Raw genomic sequence first — 20,963 nt, forward strand, 5'->3', positions numbered from 1 at the left:
TGCTATCAACTCCCCTCACATTTGCAGCCATAAGGGGAGCCACAGGGAGGGAATAGCCTTGCCTGGGTCCTTTCATCTTTGGTTTCAGTATTTTGATGCATTGCTCTATTTACCCCATAACACCATTTTGTGTTTTAACTTTTAGGCCTTAATTTGGCTTTATAAATCCATCTGTATTATCAATTTCCAGAGGAAGAAACATATCTTCATTCAAAAGCAATTTAAGTTTTAACTAACCACGTAGTCCTCACCCCCCAAAAAGAATGCTAATGGAGAAGGCATTGACTGGGTCACAGGATACCCCAATTTGACATGTGGCTTTGCTCTTGTGATTTTTTCATAAAATGTCCATAACCTCCATAAAATGTCTCCATTACCTTTAGCTTCTTGGGTATGAAAACTTTCACTTGGGTCTGTGGGGAGGCTTTTGGATCGTAATGGACTTTGTGTTGCTTTTTACAGAAAATGAAATCTTTTAAATATGTGCACGTACCTATATCGAGAATACTGTCTCTGACACCCATGTTTTGTGGGTGTGCCTGCTCTCCTTTACCCTTGTGGTCCCAGGCTTAGAGGACCCTTAGTAGGGTAACTGGTTCCTGCAAAACAGTTTTTACACTGCATCTTCAGCTCAGGTTTTCTACACTTGTGAGATCTCATTTGCAGGCTGGATTTCCCGACTTCTTGCTGTTTCCACCTGCAGCTAGGCCTCACAGCCCCTGCCGGGCCAACTCAGCCTGGCAGCCAGATGCTCTTAATCCATCACAGGAGTGGCAGGGCTGTTCTGGCATTACCTATGCAGGGAGCCTCCTGCTTAGGTGTGTCAAACAGTGTTCCTGGAGGTCAGAGCTGATTCCTGGCCCCAACATCTCACCCTTTCAGTTGATGAGAATAGGCTCTGACTCCAGAAACATCCTGGTGTCTTACGAGGCAGTGCCATGAGATCCCAAGCTACCTTGTGGGGTTTGCTCATGAACAAAAGGAAGCAATACCTCTGGTCGGGGGGGGGGGGGTTGCTACCAATCTGCCCAGGCCAGGAACCTTCACTGTTAACCTCTCCTCAGCTTGCCCTCATGACTGAGCAGGTCAAGAGGGGCTCAGTTTTCGGACCCCTGACCAGGCCTCCAAATTGTGTGAACAGGTGGGTCACCAGAATGACCTTTAGTCCTCAGGGCATGTGAAGCAGCCTGTCCACTCACTTCACTGCCCCAAGGATGATGCCAAACAAGCCCCTGGAAGAGTTCAAGTCTTTACTCCTGAGTAAAATGAAAGCTTCCTCCAAGCATATGTCCCATTATCTTTACAAAGCTTTATTGAAACTTGTACGTCAAAGTGACAGTAATTCAGTGTTTTGAAAATAGTAACAAAAAAAGAGTACCCTGAACTCAGGTTAACCAAATAAATACTGGAAACCTGGGAGCTCGTTCTTCCCTCTTCCAGCAGGAACAAAGAGCGTAATGATAACTTCTGCTGATGAGGGAAGGAACCTGTGCTAACGGGCCCATCTGTGGCATTTCCCTGGAAACCAAGCTGAGTGTAAAGAGGTCCACTTTGATCCAAAAGATGAGGGCGCTGTCAAGTTCTAAATTTCTTCCAGAATAAGCAATAGCAACTGCTGCAGCCTTTTTTGCTAACTAGGGGCAGAGGTCCTGAACAAGGTGGCACGGGCTGTAACCGACAGGAGGATGGGGTGCTTCTCCAAAGTTTTCATGGCAACAGTCACCTCCTTACAACTGGAATAAAAAGCAGGACACCTTCCAGCCAACAGTGGTCAGTCCCCAGGATCATCCAGCTTAATGGAGAAATCCAGCAGTGGATTTAGAAGTCTGTTCTGAGAACAGATTATTGCTGAGCACAGTTCACATGATCTATATTCTGACTTGAAAATTGCCTTAAGGCTGTACAGCCAGCCGCCGGTTAAAAAAACAGTACTTAGTGTACATAAGTGTGAAACAATTGTAAAACTTCATCTGGAAATCAGACAGCTTCTAATTTCTACAGAAATTACACCTCCCTGGGTTAGAGAATGGGAGATAATTTATTGCTTTGATTTTGAAGGACAGGCAAGACCAACACTGTACTTCACAGCCAGGCCTCAAGAGGAACAAGCCACTGCCCTTATAAATGCACAGATGATTAGAAATTTTGTGTGGCTTCAGTCCCTGCTTATAGATTTTTTTTACTAGCAAAGTGGCGAGCATTCATTTTTGGCTTAAGAATGTCCACAGCCAGTAGAGAGGATGTAGATTAGAATCACACTGGCCTCATGCACTTTGGAGCGGTGGCTGCAGGTCCTCTGCAGCCCCCCACTCCTCTCTTGGCCTAGAGGAGACCCCTGCAGCTTGCAGCCACAGTGCTAAGAGTACTGGTACAGACCCATCTCTTCCAGAGCTGCCGTGTCTGGACAAGCCTTCAAGTAGGACTAGGGCAGGTATGAAATGTCATATAAAGAGTGTGAAATGAGAAATTGACAGTCCCTTCCCTTGAGAGGGAACCATGCATGTGTGGAGCCTGGTGGTGCAAGCCGTTTCCTGGGGCCCACCATTGGCTCCCAGCTCTTCATATGGGCTTGTATAGCAAGGTGGTGACATATTTTTTCTTGTACCGGTGAGTTGCACTGAGCACCATCACTCCATCCTAAGGAAGAGGGTAGAAATTATCAAAGGCAGGACTGAGTCAGAGGGCTTTACAGTACATGAGAATCATTATGGGGCTAAATAAAAACACAATCTCTTGGGCCCACCTTCAGAACCTGGGCCTGAGGGCTGCATCAAGTCCTAGAAACCACCCTTTAAATCAGTACCCACAGGCAATTCTGCTGCTAGGTGTCCTCAGAGCACACATCAGCTTTAACGACATACATGTCATTACCTTGATAGAAAGTGCATAGAGGTGGTTCAACATGACGTGATTGGGCTCGGGGAGCAATGCTGGATCACACTGTGAGGGAACAAAGGCAGATTTAGGATTTGGAAATCAAGATTCTCCTTTTTATTTCATGGCACTGGGTATCAAAGAGGTAGGCTCTTATGCCAACCTCTCTTCCTAAGTCCGGCAGTGCCAGGGCTTGTCTAAGATGAGAGGTGGGATGAGGGTTGTGCCCTCCGACCCAAAGGTAGCACCCCACTGCATGCCTGCTGGAGGCAGGTATGTGTCTCAGTCAGGTTTTGACCCTGGACTCAGAGTGTGGGCCCTGATTCTGTTCTACAGGAAGGGCAAGGAGGGGAGTTCCCATTGAAGGCACTATCAGAGAACACAGGAAGGTACAATCTATACTAAACACTCTGGAACAGTGGATTCCAAACTTACATCTGTAAGACACAGACAGTGACCCTGAAGAATGAAATGCATAGCTGGGAGGGAGGACATCATGACTCTGTAAAAGAGCAGTTCTCAAGGACCCCTTTGAGGGATGAATGACCCTTTCACAGGGGTTGCCTAAATACATCCTGCATATCAGATATTTACATTACGATTCATAACAGTAGCAAAATTACAGTTATGAAGTAGCAACGAAAATAATCTTATGGTTGGGGGTCACCACAACATGAGGAACTGTATTAAAGGGTCTTGGCATTAGGAAGGTTGAGAACCACTGCATAGGGCTGGCACTTAGAGCCATACCTTTCTGTATTTTAAAAGAAGCCCTGAATTGGGATTTATTTTCTCCTTGTATTACTCCCAACTTTTAACAATGCTAATTGTTAGGGCACGTCTAGGGCAATGGCTCTGTGGTGATACTTTGTTGGCAGGCCTCTGGTCATGGTCCCTGTTCCAAAGGAAAGGGTGTATTCAAGGTCATTCCCACCCTAATAGGGAGCTCTGCAGTCCTGGCCCAAAGTGCCTCAAGATTTCACAGCCACACAAGGGCCTCTCATGGCCCCAGATAGGGTCAACTCAAAACTATGGTTCTAGCATGGGTACAGGACTTCTGAGGTGTGAACAGATTTTTGTAAATGAAGAGGCTAGAGCTGTCCTTGACACAACCATGCATGGCCATCGCGGGGATGGGGAGGTGTTTTGGGGGGAATCTAGGAAGCTTCATCCTAATAAGCCCTGTAGTGATTCCAAGCTCAGGTCTGGAATGATCCTGAGGACACAGCAGCCTGAATCCCACAAGAGCTATCTGTGCATGCTCGTTTTCTCAATAAGGAAGGTGGAGACAATGTGGAAATGGGCAGTGGGAAAGCCAGATCTTGGCTCCAGCTTGGCCATTGCTGGCTGCCAGATTTTGAGCATCACAGTTGACCTCTAGGGTTTGGATCCCAGAGACTGGGCTGATTACTCCATCAAACAAATGCCCAGTGAGCCCTGCTGGGATGGCTGTGAGGGGTGGCGGGTAAAAGTACCATCTACCCAGGGACCTGGCACCATCCTGCCCTATTTGAATGCTTGCTCAGCCTGTTACTGTGTGACTCTGGGAGTTTTTTTTTTTTCAAACAGAGTCTCACTTTGTCACCCTTGGTAGAGCAACGGGCGTCACAGCTCACGGCAAACTCAAACTCTTGGGCTTAAGTGATTCTCTTGCCTCAGTCTCCCAAGTAGCTGGGACAACAGGTGCCTGCCACAACGCCCAGCTATTTTTTTTTTTTTTTTTTTGTAGTTGTCACTGTTGTTTAGTAAGCCTGGGCTGGGTTTGAACCCACCAGCACCGGTGTTATGTGGCTGGTGCCCTAACCACTGTGCTATGGGTGCTGAGTTGACTGGGATTTTTTTAAAAATCAATTTTTAAAAGTTAACAGATAAACACATACAACATGTTTTAATAAGTATATACTGTGGATTGGCTAAATTGAGCTCATTAACATAAGCATTACCTCATGTACTTTTTGTAGTAAGAACATTTAAAATCTACTCTTAGTGCATAGTTCAGGGGTATGCAAATTTGTCCAGACACTATGAAAACAGGATGGAGGTTCCTCAAAAATTAAACCTAGAACTAACCCATGATCCAGCAAGCCCAGTACTGTATACATCCAAAGGACATGGAACGAGTATACAGAAAGGTATTTGCACTCCCATGTTCACACGGTAACAATCACAATAGCCAAAATATGCAATCCCCCAGTTGTCCACTGATGGGTGATGAAGGGACAGAGAACATGCGGCAGTATATACACACAGTACAGTATTACTCGGCCTTCAGAAAGGAAATCCTGCCGCTTGCAACAACATGGACGAACCTGGAGGACATTATGCTACATGAAATAAGCCAGGCACAAAGAATACCACATGATCTTATATGTAGAAACTAAAAATGGCAAGCTCACAGAAGTGCAGAGTAGAATGTTGGTTTCAGGGACTGGGGTTGGCAGGGCTGGGAGGATGTTGGTCAAAGAATATAAAAATTTGATTAGGCTGGAAGACTAAGTTCAAGAGGTCAATTGTACAACATGGTGACTATTGCTTGATTTTTTTTTTTTTTTTTTGCAGTTTTTGGCCAGGGCTGGGTTTGAACTTGCCACCTCTGGCATATGGGGCCGGCGCCCTACCCCTTTGAACCACAGGCGCCACCATGGTGACTAGTGCTAACAATAGTGTACTGTGTTCCTGAAAATCTCTATGACAGTAGACTTTACTCTCTTGGGATATTACTTAACTTCTCTGTGTCTCAGTTTCCCCATCTGTAAAATGGAGATAATAATAGTACCTACCTACACAGGTTTGTTATGAGGCTTAAATAACAATACATGAAAAGTACTCAGACTAATGTTCTGTCCACAGTAAACATTAGTCATTTAGTAACAGAACTATAGCCAAAATTCGTGTTATGCTCAGTGCTGCCTTGGACAGAGGCTCCTGACCCAGACCCCTTGGGCCACTCTTAGTTGGTCTATCCCCAGAAGCGGTTTCCATCAGAGAAACCAGCCAATGCTGCCTCTATTTTCTAAGAAAAAAGAAAACAAAACCTTCCTAGCTTAGCAGGGAACTGACAGTCATCTAATTTATTAACCTTTGTAAGGCAAGTCCCATCAGGATGGGGCAAGAAATACTGAGACTCTGCCTCAGCAGCCAACAGTGACTGCTGTGGGGGACGCCTACGTGTGTATACTTCCTGCGCCTCATCTCTGCACTTGTGACCTCCACCTCAGCATGGAGTTCTGCACAGCACTGTGGTCACTTTGGCACTTTATAAACATATGCCTCTTAACAGGTGGCCTAGACACACTGAAGGGCGTCTAGTTCCCTAGAATTATGGGTATGCCTTGCATTCCAGAGCTAGATGGACCAGGCAATCCAGGAAATGGAAAATTAGCCACAGAGGAATAACTAGTTGCTCTCTGGGATCCAGAAGGACACACTTCCTTTTTTCATGTAGTAAAATTTCCTACAGGAAATGTGTCACACCCCCCAAATTTTGATCCAGGAGCACTGATGTCTCTAAAAGCAATTTAGTGATTAAAACTAGATTCTAAAATTTGGGGCCAGAGGAAGAACACCAAATGAAGCTTACTAAAAAGGGGCAGTTTTGTGTTTTACTGTGAAATTTAAATGCAATGGATCTTAGGCTGAGGCAGGAGTGAAGGGCAAGACAGGGAGGCAGCACTGCACCCTGGAAGGTCTCACTAACAGCCCATCCCCACATGGAGGCGACTGTGCCAGGCGATACACACTGAGCTTGTTCACCAGGCTGCTCTGGATACGAAGGAGAGCAGCTGAACATGACCACAGAAGACAGTCGGGGCACATGCCCCTATACTCACAGAGATCCCTGTGTCCTTGTTCAGAATGACCTGGAGCAGGTGTGGAGGGAGAATAGGTGGCGCTTTAAACCGCTCTTCTGGTTTGCAGATGTAGGGCTCCTGATGGTAGGGTCCTGGGGGGGAACTGGACAGCTCTGTTGGGACATGGTAACAGCGTATTTACTTTGACAATTAGGAACAGCCTTATTTAGTCTACAGTGCTGTCATCTAGTCTTCCTTGTCTCTTGATCCCCTTAATACAGACTATGTCCTCTTGAAGGATATACAGGCTCCCAGGGTGAAGAGCAGAGGAAAGGAGAAACCCTTCTGCAATCTGGGTGACTGGCAGAACACTCAGGAGTGAACTCAGAGGCCTTGGTGGGAGAGGGAAGCTGTGGTACAGCCAGTAAATCTGAGGCTGTTCTCAATTACCTAACCTAATCTTACCCTCACCTCATAGCAGAATAACGCTTCCTTTTTGCTTCAGGCTGGGCTGGCAAAGTTCACAAAGAAGCTCAAGTGAGGATAAATAGCTCAATCTAAGTTATGAGCACTGCCAGCCAGAATAAAACAGAAGTGGCAGTCTGTTTACATAGAGACAGTGGGAAAATAATAGGTTATATGAGACGCTGGCACATTTCAAAATGAAAAAAAAAAAAAAGAAAGAAAATCGAAAGCCTGATTTCTAAAGGCTCTTTGACTCAATTACACTCAAGTTCCTCCCAAAGTCTTACTTGATAAAGAAGCTTCTAGAAGAGTATGCTTTGTAATGTTAGAAGCATTTAGTGGTGTTAGCACAACTAGAGGGTACTGAGCCATTACCAAAGAATATGTGGGATGGGTTCTATCTAGTTATCAGATCCCTGGGTGGGTCCCAGCATAAACTTGACATACCCTGGCTCTGCCAATTCCCCCAATGTCATTTTCTAGGGCACAGGCCTCCTTCACGTGGTGACCTGACAATATCACAGCAAGATCCTGAGAAAAGCATTAAGTGCAGAAAACTGAGCCATAGGGATAAATAAATGGTATTTTAAGGAAGTGAGTGTCTAGATAGAAGTCTGCAGAGTGCTTAAAGGTGGCTTACCTGCAACAAGGGATAAACATTCTCTAGGTGACCTACACTGTAGAAACTTCACAAAAAGCTTTGGTGTGTGGCCTAAAAAATTACATTTATCAGCAACCTCCAATTATCTGAGGAAGAATGATACCTCTAAAAGATCTGTTAGCTATCCAGATAAAAGCACGCTAATTTTAGATTTCCAAGTCCTGCTCAACAACAGCCACAGCAAGCTCGCTGAGGTCCATTTACCACTATAATTTCTAAACTGGTAACAATAAAAGATCCTGCTGGCAGAACTTCCAGGCCCAGCCAGGCAATGATGAAAAAGTCTTCCTGTAAACCCCATGGACTCCATTTTCTTAGTGTGCCAGACATACTCCCAGGGAATCTGCCTGTGCTCACAGGAAGGGACAGTGAGGCCATCTTTTCCCCTGAATTGTATATAATATGTTCTAGTTTCTTCTGGATTTCAATGGAAGGCAATGTATTGATACCTTGATGACTGAAAGACTCTTGGAGCATGGGCAGGTCTGACTAGGACTGTACTGAGCAGGTTCCCATAAAAGACCGCTGTGCTGTGGAGCCCGTTGCCCATGGTTAGCTGCCTTCTCCCCTGAAGGGATTCTGACAAGGTGCTAATAAACCACACAAGTCATGCCCAAGGTCACTGAAGTGTCCATTTATCACCTGTCAGGCTGAAATTCTTCAGGCACCATGAGGGGGAAGTAAGCTGGCAGGAGTCCCCAGTGTTGTCTTGTCACTGACCTGATGTGGACCCTCCAGGGCCTCTTCAGCCCTGCCCAACACAAGATCAAGCTCTGGTTCCATTTACACTGTCTATTTTCTGTGGCCAAGCAGACCTACTGTATACTTGAGATGATCAGAAAATGACTTATCGCTCCCATGGGGCTAAATTTCAAAGACCTGACAGAGTCAGGAATTAAAGTTTTGTGGTTCTTAAGAGACCTATAAACTGTCCATCTGACTGGATAGATTTAGCTCAAGAGGAAGAGGCAAGAGAAGCAAGAGGATTTCTAGACTGCACAGCCCCCACCTGCAGACATGTGGTATAAAATAACTGTGTTCATACCAGACACATCGGAGCACTTTTGGGAATCCACCATTAAAGCATCAAATACTTCAAAGTCAGTTTTCTTCACTTGAATGATGTTGTTAACTGTGCCAAGCTGGCTGGTTACTATTGGCTGGGAAGAGACAGACAGGCAGAAATCATAACGTGGAAGGTCTGCAGGGTGACTCTTTAGAGGACTTGAATTCCTTGATGGAAGACCTTGTCTGCTGGCTAGCCACCCTGCTCATCTTAGTCACCTTCGCCAACTGACACTTAGTGCTGCTACCTAGTTCAGCCACACACACGGACTTTTACCAGCAGGGCAAAGGGTGATTTGTTTGGAATGTACTGGCCACAGGGCCAGAGAACCAAAAGCGGAAGGAAGAGTACCTCAGAAGGGTCGTGTGTCCACTGACCATCCACAAAGAACTTGTACTGATGCTCTCCTTCCGGCAGATCCAGGATGGCTACAAAATTATTGTGGCTGCAAGGAGAAAGGAAGCAGAGGATGTCAGATGAGTAGGCTGCCCTCTTAGCTTACTTGTCCAACTAGCTATGGAAGAAAACAAAACATTTCCACGTAAAACTAAAAGTTCAGCGGGAAGAGACTAAACATTTTTAACCCATTTACGCAATTCAGTATAATGATGTCAATCTTAAAAGGCTACAAGGAAGCAGCAATGTAAGAGGTTTTCCTGAAAACTCACTCTGCTCAAATACCAGGAACCTACATTCCAAACATTAAAAAGTCAACAAACAGGCATTTGTCCTTCTGAAGCTTGCCTGTAAAATACTGAGTAGCCCTGGGTGCCAAAGAGGATGACAACATAAGATAAATAGCAAGCTGCTTACTTTTAGCTTTGTCAGTTTGCCTTGAACGAGAAGGGGGATCAATTTAATAGGAGGCATAAATGTTCTGTAAAAAAACTTATGTAACCACTATAAAAGGATTCTAGGAAAGCTCTTTGATTTGGTTACTTTATTCCTGACTTGTGACTACTATGCTGAGTGCCTTCCTCTCCCTCCATGTGTCCACCAGAGAGCGGGCAGCCCCTGACAAAAATGAGGCTTGGCTCAGTGGGAATGACTTCTCCCTTCATTTCCTCATTAGTTCATGCTAGCAAAGATACTTTCTCATTGACAGCTGGGGACAGAAGTCCATGTTAGGCTTCCTGATAAAGTGTCTGACTATATACTTGCTAATAATGCCTACATAGCATGTACCTTTCAAACAAAAGTAATACACCAAGAAAAGAAACCTCAGAGATCACATGGTCCAACGTTATTTTTTTATTTTTTATTTTTTTGCAGTTTTGGCCAGGGGGTGGGTTTAAACCCGCCTCCTCCCGCATATAGGGCCGGCACCCTACTCCTTTGAGCACAGGTACCACCTCCAACGTTACTGTTTTAAAGAAAGGAACTCCAAGGCCCCAGATGTTAAGTGAATGTTAGAATAGCCACTGTGGGCTCAAACCTGGGTCTCTAAGATTCCCAGCCCAGTGATCTCTCACTATACAAGGGACAGATGTCTGTGTTTCTGAGAAGTCCTGACTGGTTAAATACGTGAAGTGAAAATGTCTATGACACAGAAACACTTGCCATTGAAAGACGTTGTTTCTTCTAAGATGTACTATAAATGTAGAGACTGCTTGGATTTGCAATTTGAATCCTATGTAGGATGTTTCTATAAAGTGGATGCTGAGTGGAAAAACAATCTTTCTATTCACCCACTGGGAGCTTTTCAGAAACAAGAACATCTGTGAATTAAGATAATTATGTGAACACTCCCAGTCAATTACCTTCTTGTGAGGGGAAGTTTACTCCAGTTGTTGAAGGACCCAGATAAGTAAACCTCCTTTCCACCCCCTGTCCATCGAAATACAGTTGGCCGAGCCTGGGCGGGAGCTTTATCATTCACTTCCAGATCATGCTGCCAGGCCAGGAATTCCTCCTTCTCTGGAGCCTGGAAGAAGAGCAGTTGACTCAGGACAGGCAGCCATTAGTGACCACTCTATAACAGTTACTCTAACATTGACAATTGTTAATTGTGCTAATAGTGACAAGCTGTCACTACCTGGGTTCATGTTCAGGCTTGTTAACTTAGTAGTGGTGCCTCAGTTTCCCCTCTAGTAAAATAAAGATAATAAAAATAGCTATTTCTTGTTGTTGTTGTTGTTGCAGTTTGGCCGGGGCCGAGTTTGAACCTGCCACCCTCAGTATATGGGGCCGGTGCCCTACTCACTGAGCCACAGGTGCCACCAAAATAGCTATTTCTTAAGGCTGCAGCAAAGGCAAAGGTAGTCCACGTAAAATGCTTTGCATGGTGTCTGACAGATAGTTGAGAACTTAATACTTAGGTATTATTGTCATTAAAGAAGTCTACATCAAAATTCTAGTGGAAACTATAAAACCCATTTGGAAGAGAGTGAAACATATCCAAAACTAGCTTGATAAATGTCATTTTCCTCCCTTAATAAAGCAAGATTTTAAGTACAGTCATGCCTTTATAATGACATCTTGGTCAGTGACAGACAATAGTCCCAGAAAAGTATGATACCATATTTCTGCTGTATCTTTTTTTCTATGTTTAGATACACAAGTCCTTACCATTGTGTTATAACTGCCTACAGTATTCAGTAGACTAACATGCTGTGTAGCCTAGGAGCAATAGGATATACCATACAGCCATGTAGCCCATACTAGGCTACACCCTCTAGTTTTGTGTAAGAATACTCCATGATAACAGCAAAATCACTGGAAAATGTATTTTTCAGAACATATCCCTACAATTAAGTGACATATGACTGTAAATGAAAATTAGGAACAATTCTAGAGCAAATCCAGACTCTGAGGAAGGGAAAAACTAAGTAAGTGCTATCCAGGCATTGAGGGGAAAAAAATAAAGACAGACCACTCATTATGGTAAACAATAACTTCCAGGGTGGTTAGCACCCTATAACTGAGGCATTCCAGAATAAGAGAGAAACTCACTCAGCTCTGGGTGGTTATGGCCCCTTTACATTTTTTCTTAGTCAGAAGCCAGACCTTAAAAGAGCAGGAGTTTCAGGCTGGGAGAGACCTAAAAGAAAGTTAAACAGGGCCTCCAGCACTTTCTTTTCAAATACTGAGCAGGGTTTATCTAAAAGCAGCCTACTTTTTTTTTTTTTCCTTAGAGACAGAGTCTTAGTTTTTCACCCTATGTAGAGTGCCATGGCATCACAGCTCATAGCAACCCCCAGCTCTTGGGCTTAGGTGATTCTCTTGCCTCAGCCTCCTGAGTAGCTGGGACTATGGGCGCCCGCCACAACACTGGGCAATTTTTTTGTTGTGGTTTGGCCGGGGCCAGGTTTGAACCTGCCACCCTCGGTATATGGGGCCGGCGCCCGACTCACTGAGCCACAGGCGCTGACCTCAGTCTACATTTTTTTGAATTCCAGCAAAATCTACAGATTTTAAAGAATAGACTAGAATCACTTTACACCAAAGATGTGATAACTAATTGTATTCAAAACACTATCCTAGTGTAGTTAAAAGTATCCATGACTTTTCTTGATAGCTGGGTTATTCTACCATGTGTCTGCTACGTCACTTAAGAAAATTCTGATGAAATGAGAATGGACACTACGTGAAATCATTCTCCACACATTATGTGTATGCTAAACATGTCTTATAGAAGTTTTGGAACAGCAACAAAACAATAAATACTTCTTGAATAGCCTTCCTTGGACCAAAATTACTTCTGAGGGGAGGGATGTTGAATCATTGGAGAAACATTATTTTTAAAGAACACAACAAACTAGAAATCAAGTTCAAATCACAGCATGGCAGGGCAAATAGAATCAGGCTCTTTCTAATAGATTCAAAACCAATACCCAAGTGAGGGTGTGAGACAGTTATGTGATGGGAACAAGAGGAAAAAAGGTGAGGAAAGGTAGAATGAGTTGGCAGTCGATTAGCCTGAGAGACAATGATGATTAACATGAAACTGGACACTAATAGAATACATCGTGCACAGGACACCTTCATCCTTCTTTTTCCTTTAAGGAATTAGCTCTTTTTAGATATACCATATCAATATCAGCTGCCAGAGCACTAAGCGTCCTTGGCTTCGGCCCTGAGGCTGGAAACACAAACCTTATCATGGTGGTTAACAGGAATGAGGCTGAAGCAGAAGTCAAGCATTATCTTAATTTTCAATGAATTAAAACAGACTGCAGGAAGAAGTCCACATTCGGCCTATAAAATCCCTGCCTAAGTCACATTTAAACAACAAAGTTGAGTAGCTGTGGCTGCCTCCTTCACACTGACACTTCACTCACCCACTGACCTCCAGAAGTCGAATGACTTTTCTGTGCTTGCTCTAAATAAGCAGAGTGGATTAAAAGTATTAGGCAGAACTAAACACCTGTGGCAACTACAGGCAGCTGTTCAACTACACTGTATTCAGTTTACATGTGTGTTCCAGTTTGTTTATCTTAAAAATGGACAATAAACTCTTAAACCAACTTTTACAAAAATGCCAGTGTGCCTAAAGGCGAGGTTGAGAGTCCTCAAAGCGGTTAAATTAATTACACCTAAGAGAAAAGCAGAGACCTGGGCTCAATTACTGCTAGCTCAACTCAATTAAGAATTTGAAACTGTCCCAGAGCTTTCTCCTTAATGATGTTAAACGAAGTGAGTTCCTTCTCCCTCAGGGTGACTTTCTCCTATTAGTAATTAGACACAGGTTCCTGGTTCGCTCAGAGGGCTCTCACATGGGCCGTCTGGCTTAAAGCGCACCGAGAGAAGCACCACCCTTCCTAGTTTTCATGGTTTTCAAGGGGATGTGGCGGGAACACATTAGTCAAGGGGAGGCGTCTTCCCCCGTACCCCGCACCTTGATTTCCTCGGAGTGGAAGAGGTCGGCGTCCTCGGGGCTGTCCATCAGGATCTTGGGCCTGTCCCCGTCCTTGGTGCCCCCTGAGCTGTCCCTCCGGGGCGTCTTATGGCCACCGTGCCGCTCCAGCGCGGCGCGCTCACTGCTCGTGTTGCCCATGACTGGAGTCTGCGGGGACACGGGGAGCCGGACTGAGCCTCACTCCAGGAAAGGGACCCGGGCTGCAGGGCTCTGCAAGGACCCTGGGCAGAGAGTCGGAGCACCAGGGTACCACGCCCCTCTGGCGAGGGTTTGGAGCAGTGAGCCGGGGGAGCCGAGTCAGCAGAGCTGCCGAGGTCCAGCAATCACGCTTTACCTGCTCAGGCAACCCCGACGTGAACTCAAGGAGCTCCAAGTCAACCCGACACTTTCCCAACAACCTCCCACTCCCCTTAGCAACTTCCGCTTCCGGCAACTCCGCCAGTCGGCCGAGCCCAGGGTGAGGGGGGAGCGGCGCCCACTAAGTGCGCGAGGCGTCACTTCCGCTTCCGGTCTGGAACTACACGCTCGCAGGCGCCCGAGGCGGCCTCCGTAGGCCTCGGAGCGCGCAGTCGCAGTCAGCCTCCCAGGGCCCGGCCGGGACAAAGCGGCTGAGGGACCGCAGGGGGCGCCCTGTGCGCCGGACCCCTGCGTCGCTCTCTAAGCACTGGGCTGCACGGTGAGGTAAGATATCTCTGCCCACTTCTAGTTGATTCTACACTCTGCAGCCTACGCGAACGTTCTAAAGTGCACATCTAATTAAGAAAGTCTTTAATGCGGACTTTATGCTTTAGAAGGCATTAGAATCACCTGGAGTGCTTGTTTAACATGCAGCCCCCCCCACCCCACCGGAGTTCTGCTGAATCATAATTTCTGGAGATTAGGGTCTGGGGAACTAGGTAATCTTGCCGGTGTTTGAGGATAGGGCCGACCATAGGGCTCATCTAGTAATTTAGGGGTGGTAAAGCGTTGTGGTCATTAGTGTATTTGTATTAAATTGACCACATAGTCGTTTGATAGGTAGTTTTGCAATATCTTATAATTAATTTGGACACATTATTGTGCATAAAATACATAAGGGCTTGCCATTCAAGGTGGCCAGTGCTTCAGCAAGAAGTGCATACACCTGTGGTAGTAAAATATCCTAATCTTCTCACTGTCAGTCATTTTCACGTTTTTGTTTTGTTTTTTCATATGAATGTCTCAAGATAGTTTGCCTTTTGCTAGGCCTGATTATGCATTTCTTTCACTGAACATTTATTTAGAACATTCAAAGTACCAGACATTGTGTTAGGAAATGAACACAGATGACCAAAATAAGGTTTCTTGGAGGGAATTCAGCAATAAGAGCATCCAAATAGGGGCAGAGGAAGTCAAACTCTGCCTCTTTGCCAATGATCTTATACTTAGAGAACCCCAATGACTCAACCCCAAGACTCCTGAAAGTGATCAAATACAGTAATGTCTCCTGATATAAAAATCAATGTCCACAAGTCAGTAGCCTTTGTATATCCCAACAACAGCCAAGATGTGAGGCCAATTAAGGACACAACTCCTGTCACCATAGCTGCAAAGAAAATGAAATACCTAGAAATATACGTAACAAAAGAGGTAAAGGACCTCTATAGAGAAAATTATGAAACCCTAAGAAAGGCATTAGCAGAGGATATTAACAAATGGAAGAACATACCATGCATGCTCAGGGCTAGGAAGAATCAACATTGTTAAAGTGTCTATACTTGGAAAGCAATCTACCTACCAATTCAATGCCATCCCTATTTAAAATACCAACATTGTACTTTTAAGACTTGGAAAAAAATGATTCTGCATTTTGTATGGAACCAGGAAAAAACCCCTTATAGCTAAGGCAGTTCTTAGTAATAAAAACAAAGCCAGGGCATCAGCATACCACACTTAAGGCTGTACTACAAGGCCACAGTGATCAAAATAGCATGGTAGTGGCACAAAAATAGAGACATAGACATTTGGAATCAAATAGAAAACCAGGAAATGAAACTAACACCTTACTGCCACCTAATCTTCAATAAACCAAACAAGAACATTCACTGGGGGAAAGAATCCCTATTCAATAAATGGTGCTGGGAGAACTGGATATCCACATGTAGAAGACTGAAACTAGACTTGCACTTTTCTCCACTCACAAAAATTGACTCAAGATGGATAAAAGACCTAAATTTAAGGCATGAAATGATAAAAATCCTCAAAGAAAGCATAGGAAAAACACTGGAAGGTATTGGCCTGGGGAAAGACTTTGTGAAGAAGACTGCTGTGGCAACTGCAACAACAAAAATAAACAAATGGGACTTAATTAGACTGAAAAGCTTCTGTACAGCTAAGGTGACAACAACCAAAGCAAATAGACAACCTACACAATGGGAAAGATATTTGCATATTATGAACAGGACAAAAGCTTGATAACTAGAATCTACAGAGAACTCAATCAACATAAAAAAGCCAACAATCCTATATATCAGTTGGCAGGAGAGATGAATAGAACCTTCTCTAAAGAAGATAGACAAATGGGTAACATATGAAAAAATGCTTATCATTAGTTATCAGAGAAATGCAAAGCAAAACCACCCTAAGATATCACCTAACCCCAGTGAGAATGGTCCACATCACAAAATCTCAAAACTGCAGATGCTAGCATGGATGTGGAGAGAAAGGAACACTTTTATACTGCTGGTGGGACTGTAAACTAATACAACCCTTTTGGAAGGAAGTATGGAGCATCCTCAAAGAACTCAAAATAGACCTCCCATTTGATTCTGTAATCCCATTACGGGGCATCTACCCAGAAGAAAAAAATCCTTTTATCATAAGGACATTTGCACTAGACTGTTTATTGCAGCTCAGTTTACAATTGCCAAATTGTGGAAACAACCTAAATGCCCACCAACCCAAGAATGGATTAACAAGCTGTGGTATATGTACACCATGGAATCCTGTTCAGCCACTAAAAAAGATGGAGACTTTACATCTTTTGTACTATCCTGGATGGAGTTGAAACACATTATTTTTAGTAAAGCATCATAAGAATGGAGAAGCAAGGCTCCAATGTACTCAATTCTGATATGAGGACAATTGATGGGGGAAGGGTAGAGCAAAGAGAGAGAAGGAAGGAGGGCGTTGGGGGGGGGCCATCGTGTGTAACACACCTGTTGAGGGTGAGACACAATTATAAGAGGGACTTTACCTAACAAATGCAATCAATGTAACCTGATTCTCTGTACTCTTAAGCAATCCTCAACAATAAAAAGTAATTAAATAAATGCACCCTCATTTGATAGACAATTTTACTTCCAGGAAACATCTACAGAAATACACACATAAAAATTATTTACAAACATATTCATTTGCATCTCTAATACAGTAATATATTTATTTTAAAATGGACATTTCCCCCCACATTTTAACTTCTCTGAAATTGGGTGCTTCTCAGAATCAACAGAATCTTTGATTTGATGATATAAGGAAATGAAAAAACTGCAAAATCCTAGAAGTTTGGTCAGTGGGAGAATGGCTAAGTGAATTAAATACATTTATTTTATAGAATACTGAGCTACTTTTGAAAAGGAAGTAGACTTTTGTGGGTCACTTTGTGGAGGTATCTATGACATTACAAGGTCCAAAAGCGAGTGGAAGAGCAACAGAAGTCAAGAGCATGAGCTTTGATGCCAGCCTGCCTTGGATTCACATTCTGGCTTTATCATTTAGTAATTGTCATCTTGGTTTCTTCTTTTGTGAAATGGGAATAAAAATAACTCCTACTTTATAGGCTTGTTTTATGAATTAATTGGAAAATACATGAAAATTGTTCAACACAGCACCTGACTCTTAGTAAACACTCAATAACTGTTAGCACTTTGATTAGCATCATTATGCATGCAAATGGAAAGTTCTGGAAGTTCTGTTAATAGTGTGTTACACTAATAGTGTGTTACTCTCAGTGGAGAAGAGTGGGATTGGAAATGGGCAAATAGAGGACTTTCACTTTTTAGTTTATATACTTCTGTATTGTTTGAAAAATATTCTATAAGGATGCACTATTTTTAAATATTAAAACAATTTTAAAAGACAAAAATAAATAAGATAGGGTTCCCACCCTAAAGGAGTCTATAGAATAGAGATGGGAACAAATTCACAGAAAGGTAATGATATAGGTAGAAGAGGGATGCTATAGGAGCCCACAAAGGGCTTCAGTCAAACCAAGGAAAAGGACAGAAACCATTCCTGGACTGATAACTGAGAGTCTGAATTTGCTCAGTGTAATTAGAAATGTTGAATATACTTGCTACATTAAATAAGCCAAGATACCAAAAATGAGCCAGAATACCTTCGTTGAGCTGTTTTTCTAATAGTGGCCTTGATGAGCTCATAATAGGCAATGAGGAAGCCATGAACACAAAGATATTGAGCTTGGAATTCTTTCAGAAACAATTGGAGAGATAAGGATGACTTGTGGACTCTTTATCTGATGATGCAGATGCTTTGATACATGAAGAAAATTTCAAAATGTCTGCTCTGGCTTGGAAAAGATAGTTGTGAAAGCATGGGCTCTTGATGCTAAATACCATGAATCCTGAGGATGCTGTTAGCTGCTGATGGGAGAGTCTTACTATCTGGTACCAAAATTTCATGATAGCGAAACTAACATTGTTATCTATCAGCTTTTGGCCCCATATTGAAAATCCTGTGTAGGGTAGACTCTCCAAGTGCCTACTTGGGTCCCAGTCTTGTTCCTCAGAGGTCACTTTCTGTTGCTTTATTTAACAATGGTTAATGACTTTCCCAAGTACCAGAAGTACCTTTTCTTTCTCTGATTCCCTGCTAATGTGGGTGTCAGACCATTCCATCCTGGGGTCTAGGGTTGTTCCAGGAAGTACAACTGTTAGGGTGTTGATGTGTCAGAGGCACCATCTGCTCACTGCTTTTAGTGTGACATTAGGGCAAAGAGAGATGACAAGGTACCTTAGATTGCCTCTCCCTTAAAAACAGGGCATTTGCACCACAACAACATCCAGGACCCCACCCCAGGCTTGCCTTCAAACATACTCCAGCTGTAAATCTACAAAGAAACAGATTTTCAAGTCCTTAAAAGTCATCTACAGTCAGATAAAATCTCACTTATCTTTAAACTTGTGACTAAATTATTAAGGATGATGTTTTGAGGCCTCTTCCCTTTTAAGGGTGAATTAGAATCAACATCAGCATGGCATTTCTGGACTGACCAACCTGTTTGTTTTATGTAAGAGAGAGTTTCAGGTCCAGAGGTCAAATTCTTTGGCTGAGAGTTTGGATGTGACCTATCTCATAGGCTGTGACCTATGAGATAATCATAGGTCACACTGAGACTGGACTCTGGATCACCTGGCCACTTTCTTCCACAGCATGGTCATTAGTGTGCCTCATCAACAAAACCTTTTGACTCCCCAGTTGGTCTACAAACTTCAGTGTGGTTCCAAAGAATGCTCCCTCTCCTATAACACCCAGTGCTCTGATCACGATAGTTTTTTATTCTTTCATTCAGTAAATATTGCATGCCAGGTGCTCTTGTAGGCTCTAGATTACAATAGTGAACAAAACCAAGTCCTTGCCCTTCAGAGGACATACATAGACCACACATACATGAAAAGAACCTTGAACATTGATAGCTGGAGAAAGAAGTTTCACATTTGGGCTATGTTGTGGACTGAAGTGTTCCCCCTAAAATTCATACATTGACGCTCTTGACCCCCAATGTGATGATGTTTGGAGGTAAGGCCTTTGAGGGCTACTTAGGATTAGATGAGTTCATGAGGGTGAGGTCCCCATGATGAGATCAGTGTGCTTTAAGAAGAGATACTAGAGATGCTCCGTGTCTCATTTCATGCACACACTCAAAGGAAAGACCTTGTGAGGACATGGTGAGAAGGCAGCTATGCACAACCCAAGGAGAGAGCCCTCACAGGACACCAACCATGCTGGCACCCTGATACTGGACGTTAGCTTCCAGAGTGGTGAGAAATAAATTACTGTTGTTTAAGTCACCTGGTCAATATATTGTTATAGCAGTCTGGGCTGACTGAGAAAGACTCCAATGTGTGTGAGCTGCTTGGATAGTTAACAGACTTACCTTTAGTTAGGTCACTTGGATGTCCACCAAGCCTTCTGAATTTTGCTGAGCCAACATAAATAATACTGCCAATGTTTGAAAGATTCATCCATCTTTTCTCGGTAGACATCCCTGTGTTCTCTCTCCATTGAGATGCAAATGTCATTGTGAAAGAGAGCTGGGGAAACAGAAGTAAAATGAGTTCATCCTATAGCATTTGGTCCACAACTGTTTAGGGAGAGCCAATACATGCTGAGCATTGTTTTAGGCACTGGGGCTGAAGGATTAACAGGGCAATATTTATTCTTTTGTAAAGCTAAAGGGCCCCATGCTGCAGATTTACAAACAAATAAATAAACTGGATAAGGTGGTTACTACCACGAAGGTAAAAAAATGGAGTTATCTGAGAGACTAACAGGAATTCTACTGTAGAGGAGGTGGTTACAGAGGGTCTCCCTGGGGAGAGAAGAGTGTGAGAGGAGCATTTCAGGCAGAGAGGACATGCAAGTGCAAAGGCCCTGAGGTGGATATGAACTTTGCGGGCTGAAGAAACATAAAGGCAATTTTTATAATAGCTGGAGCATATTGAGAAGCAAGAGGAAAGGCTTGATCCTGTTGGGCCTTGCTAGCCATGGTCAGCATTCTGGGTTTTAATCCAAGTCAGTGGGAATTCATGGGACTAATATTATCTGGTTCTTGTGATGGTTGATATAAATTTTATAGTCAGCATAGCATTTGGGCATTGAGCTGAGTCTGAGAAATTAGGTGGTTATAAAAACACAAACTTGTAAACTTAAGAAGTGTTCATTCTTAGAGAAGAGAATTTGATGGCAAATAGTCTCATTTTGTGACTTCCGGGTTGTCTGACAAAATTGTTTCTTGACTTGGGTGGGGTTATTAAAACAATTGCCTTGTAGTAATACACTAAGCCATACATTAATTTGGGGTGGTTTCCTGTATCTTTATTTTATTTTCATTAAAAATATTTTTAAACAAAATAGTTTCACTTACAGGGTAAGTTAATACCTAGGGGGAAAAGCACCCAGATTAAGATAACAGATCTTTTAAAATAAAGTTTATGGCTCGGCGCCTGTGGCTCAAGTGGCTAAGGCGCCAGCCACATACACCTAAGGTGG

General features: G+C 43.5%; 1 protein-coding gene across 2 annotated transcripts; it reads right to left on the bottom strand.

Moving 5' to 3' along the window:
* Window positions 1-1,289: 1,289 nt before the first annotated feature.
* On the bottom strand, window positions 1,290-14,223 carry PRKAB1 (protein kinase AMP-activated non-catalytic subunit beta 1). Of its 2 annotated transcripts, XM_012805289.2 has the most exons (8): window positions 14,050-14,223; window positions 13,695-13,862; window positions 10,618-10,781; window positions 9,209-9,302; window positions 8,837-8,951; window positions 6,705-6,838; window positions 2,872-2,940; window positions 1,290-2,637 (listed from the first exon to the last, which is right to left on the bottom strand). In XM_012805289.2, exons 2-8 carry the CDS (start codon window positions 13,851-13,853, stop codon window positions 2,560-2,562), a joined length of 813 nt encoding a protein of 270 aa, XP_012660743.1. In that variant the 5' UTR covers window positions 13,854-13,862; window positions 14,050-14,223; the 3' UTR covers window positions 1,290-2,559. The 2 variants fall into 2 exon arrangements, with proteins under 2 accessions (XP_012660743.1, XP_003789975.1); XM_003789927.3 differs by having other exon boundaries at window positions 13,695-14,153.
* Between the last annotated feature and the right edge of the window lie 6,740 nt (window positions 14,224-20,963).

This window comes from Otolemur garnettii, unplaced genomic scaffold (genome assembly GCF_000181295.1).
Source record: "Otolemur garnettii isolate 467f Iridium unplaced genomic scaffold, OtoGar3 scaffold00038, whole genome shotgun sequence".
Lineage (NCBI taxonomy): Eukaryota > Metazoa > Chordata > Mammalia > Primates > Galagidae > Otolemur > Otolemur garnettii.

Bases quoted from the DNA above. Each gene is read 5' to 3' on its own strand.
- PRKAB1 (XM_012805289.2), bottom strand. From the start codon at position 13,853: ATGGGCAACACGAGCAGTGAGCGCGCCGCGCTGGAGCGGCACGGTGGC. The intron at 6,839-8,836 runs GTATGAACACAG...ATGTCCCAACAG, and splicing joins AAAGTGCTCCGATGTGTCTG to AGCTGTCCAGTTCCCCCCCA. The intron at 2,941-6,704 runs GTGAGTATAGGG...GTTCCCTCACAG, and splicing joins ACAAGGACACAGGGATCTCT to TGTGATCCAGCATTGCTCCC.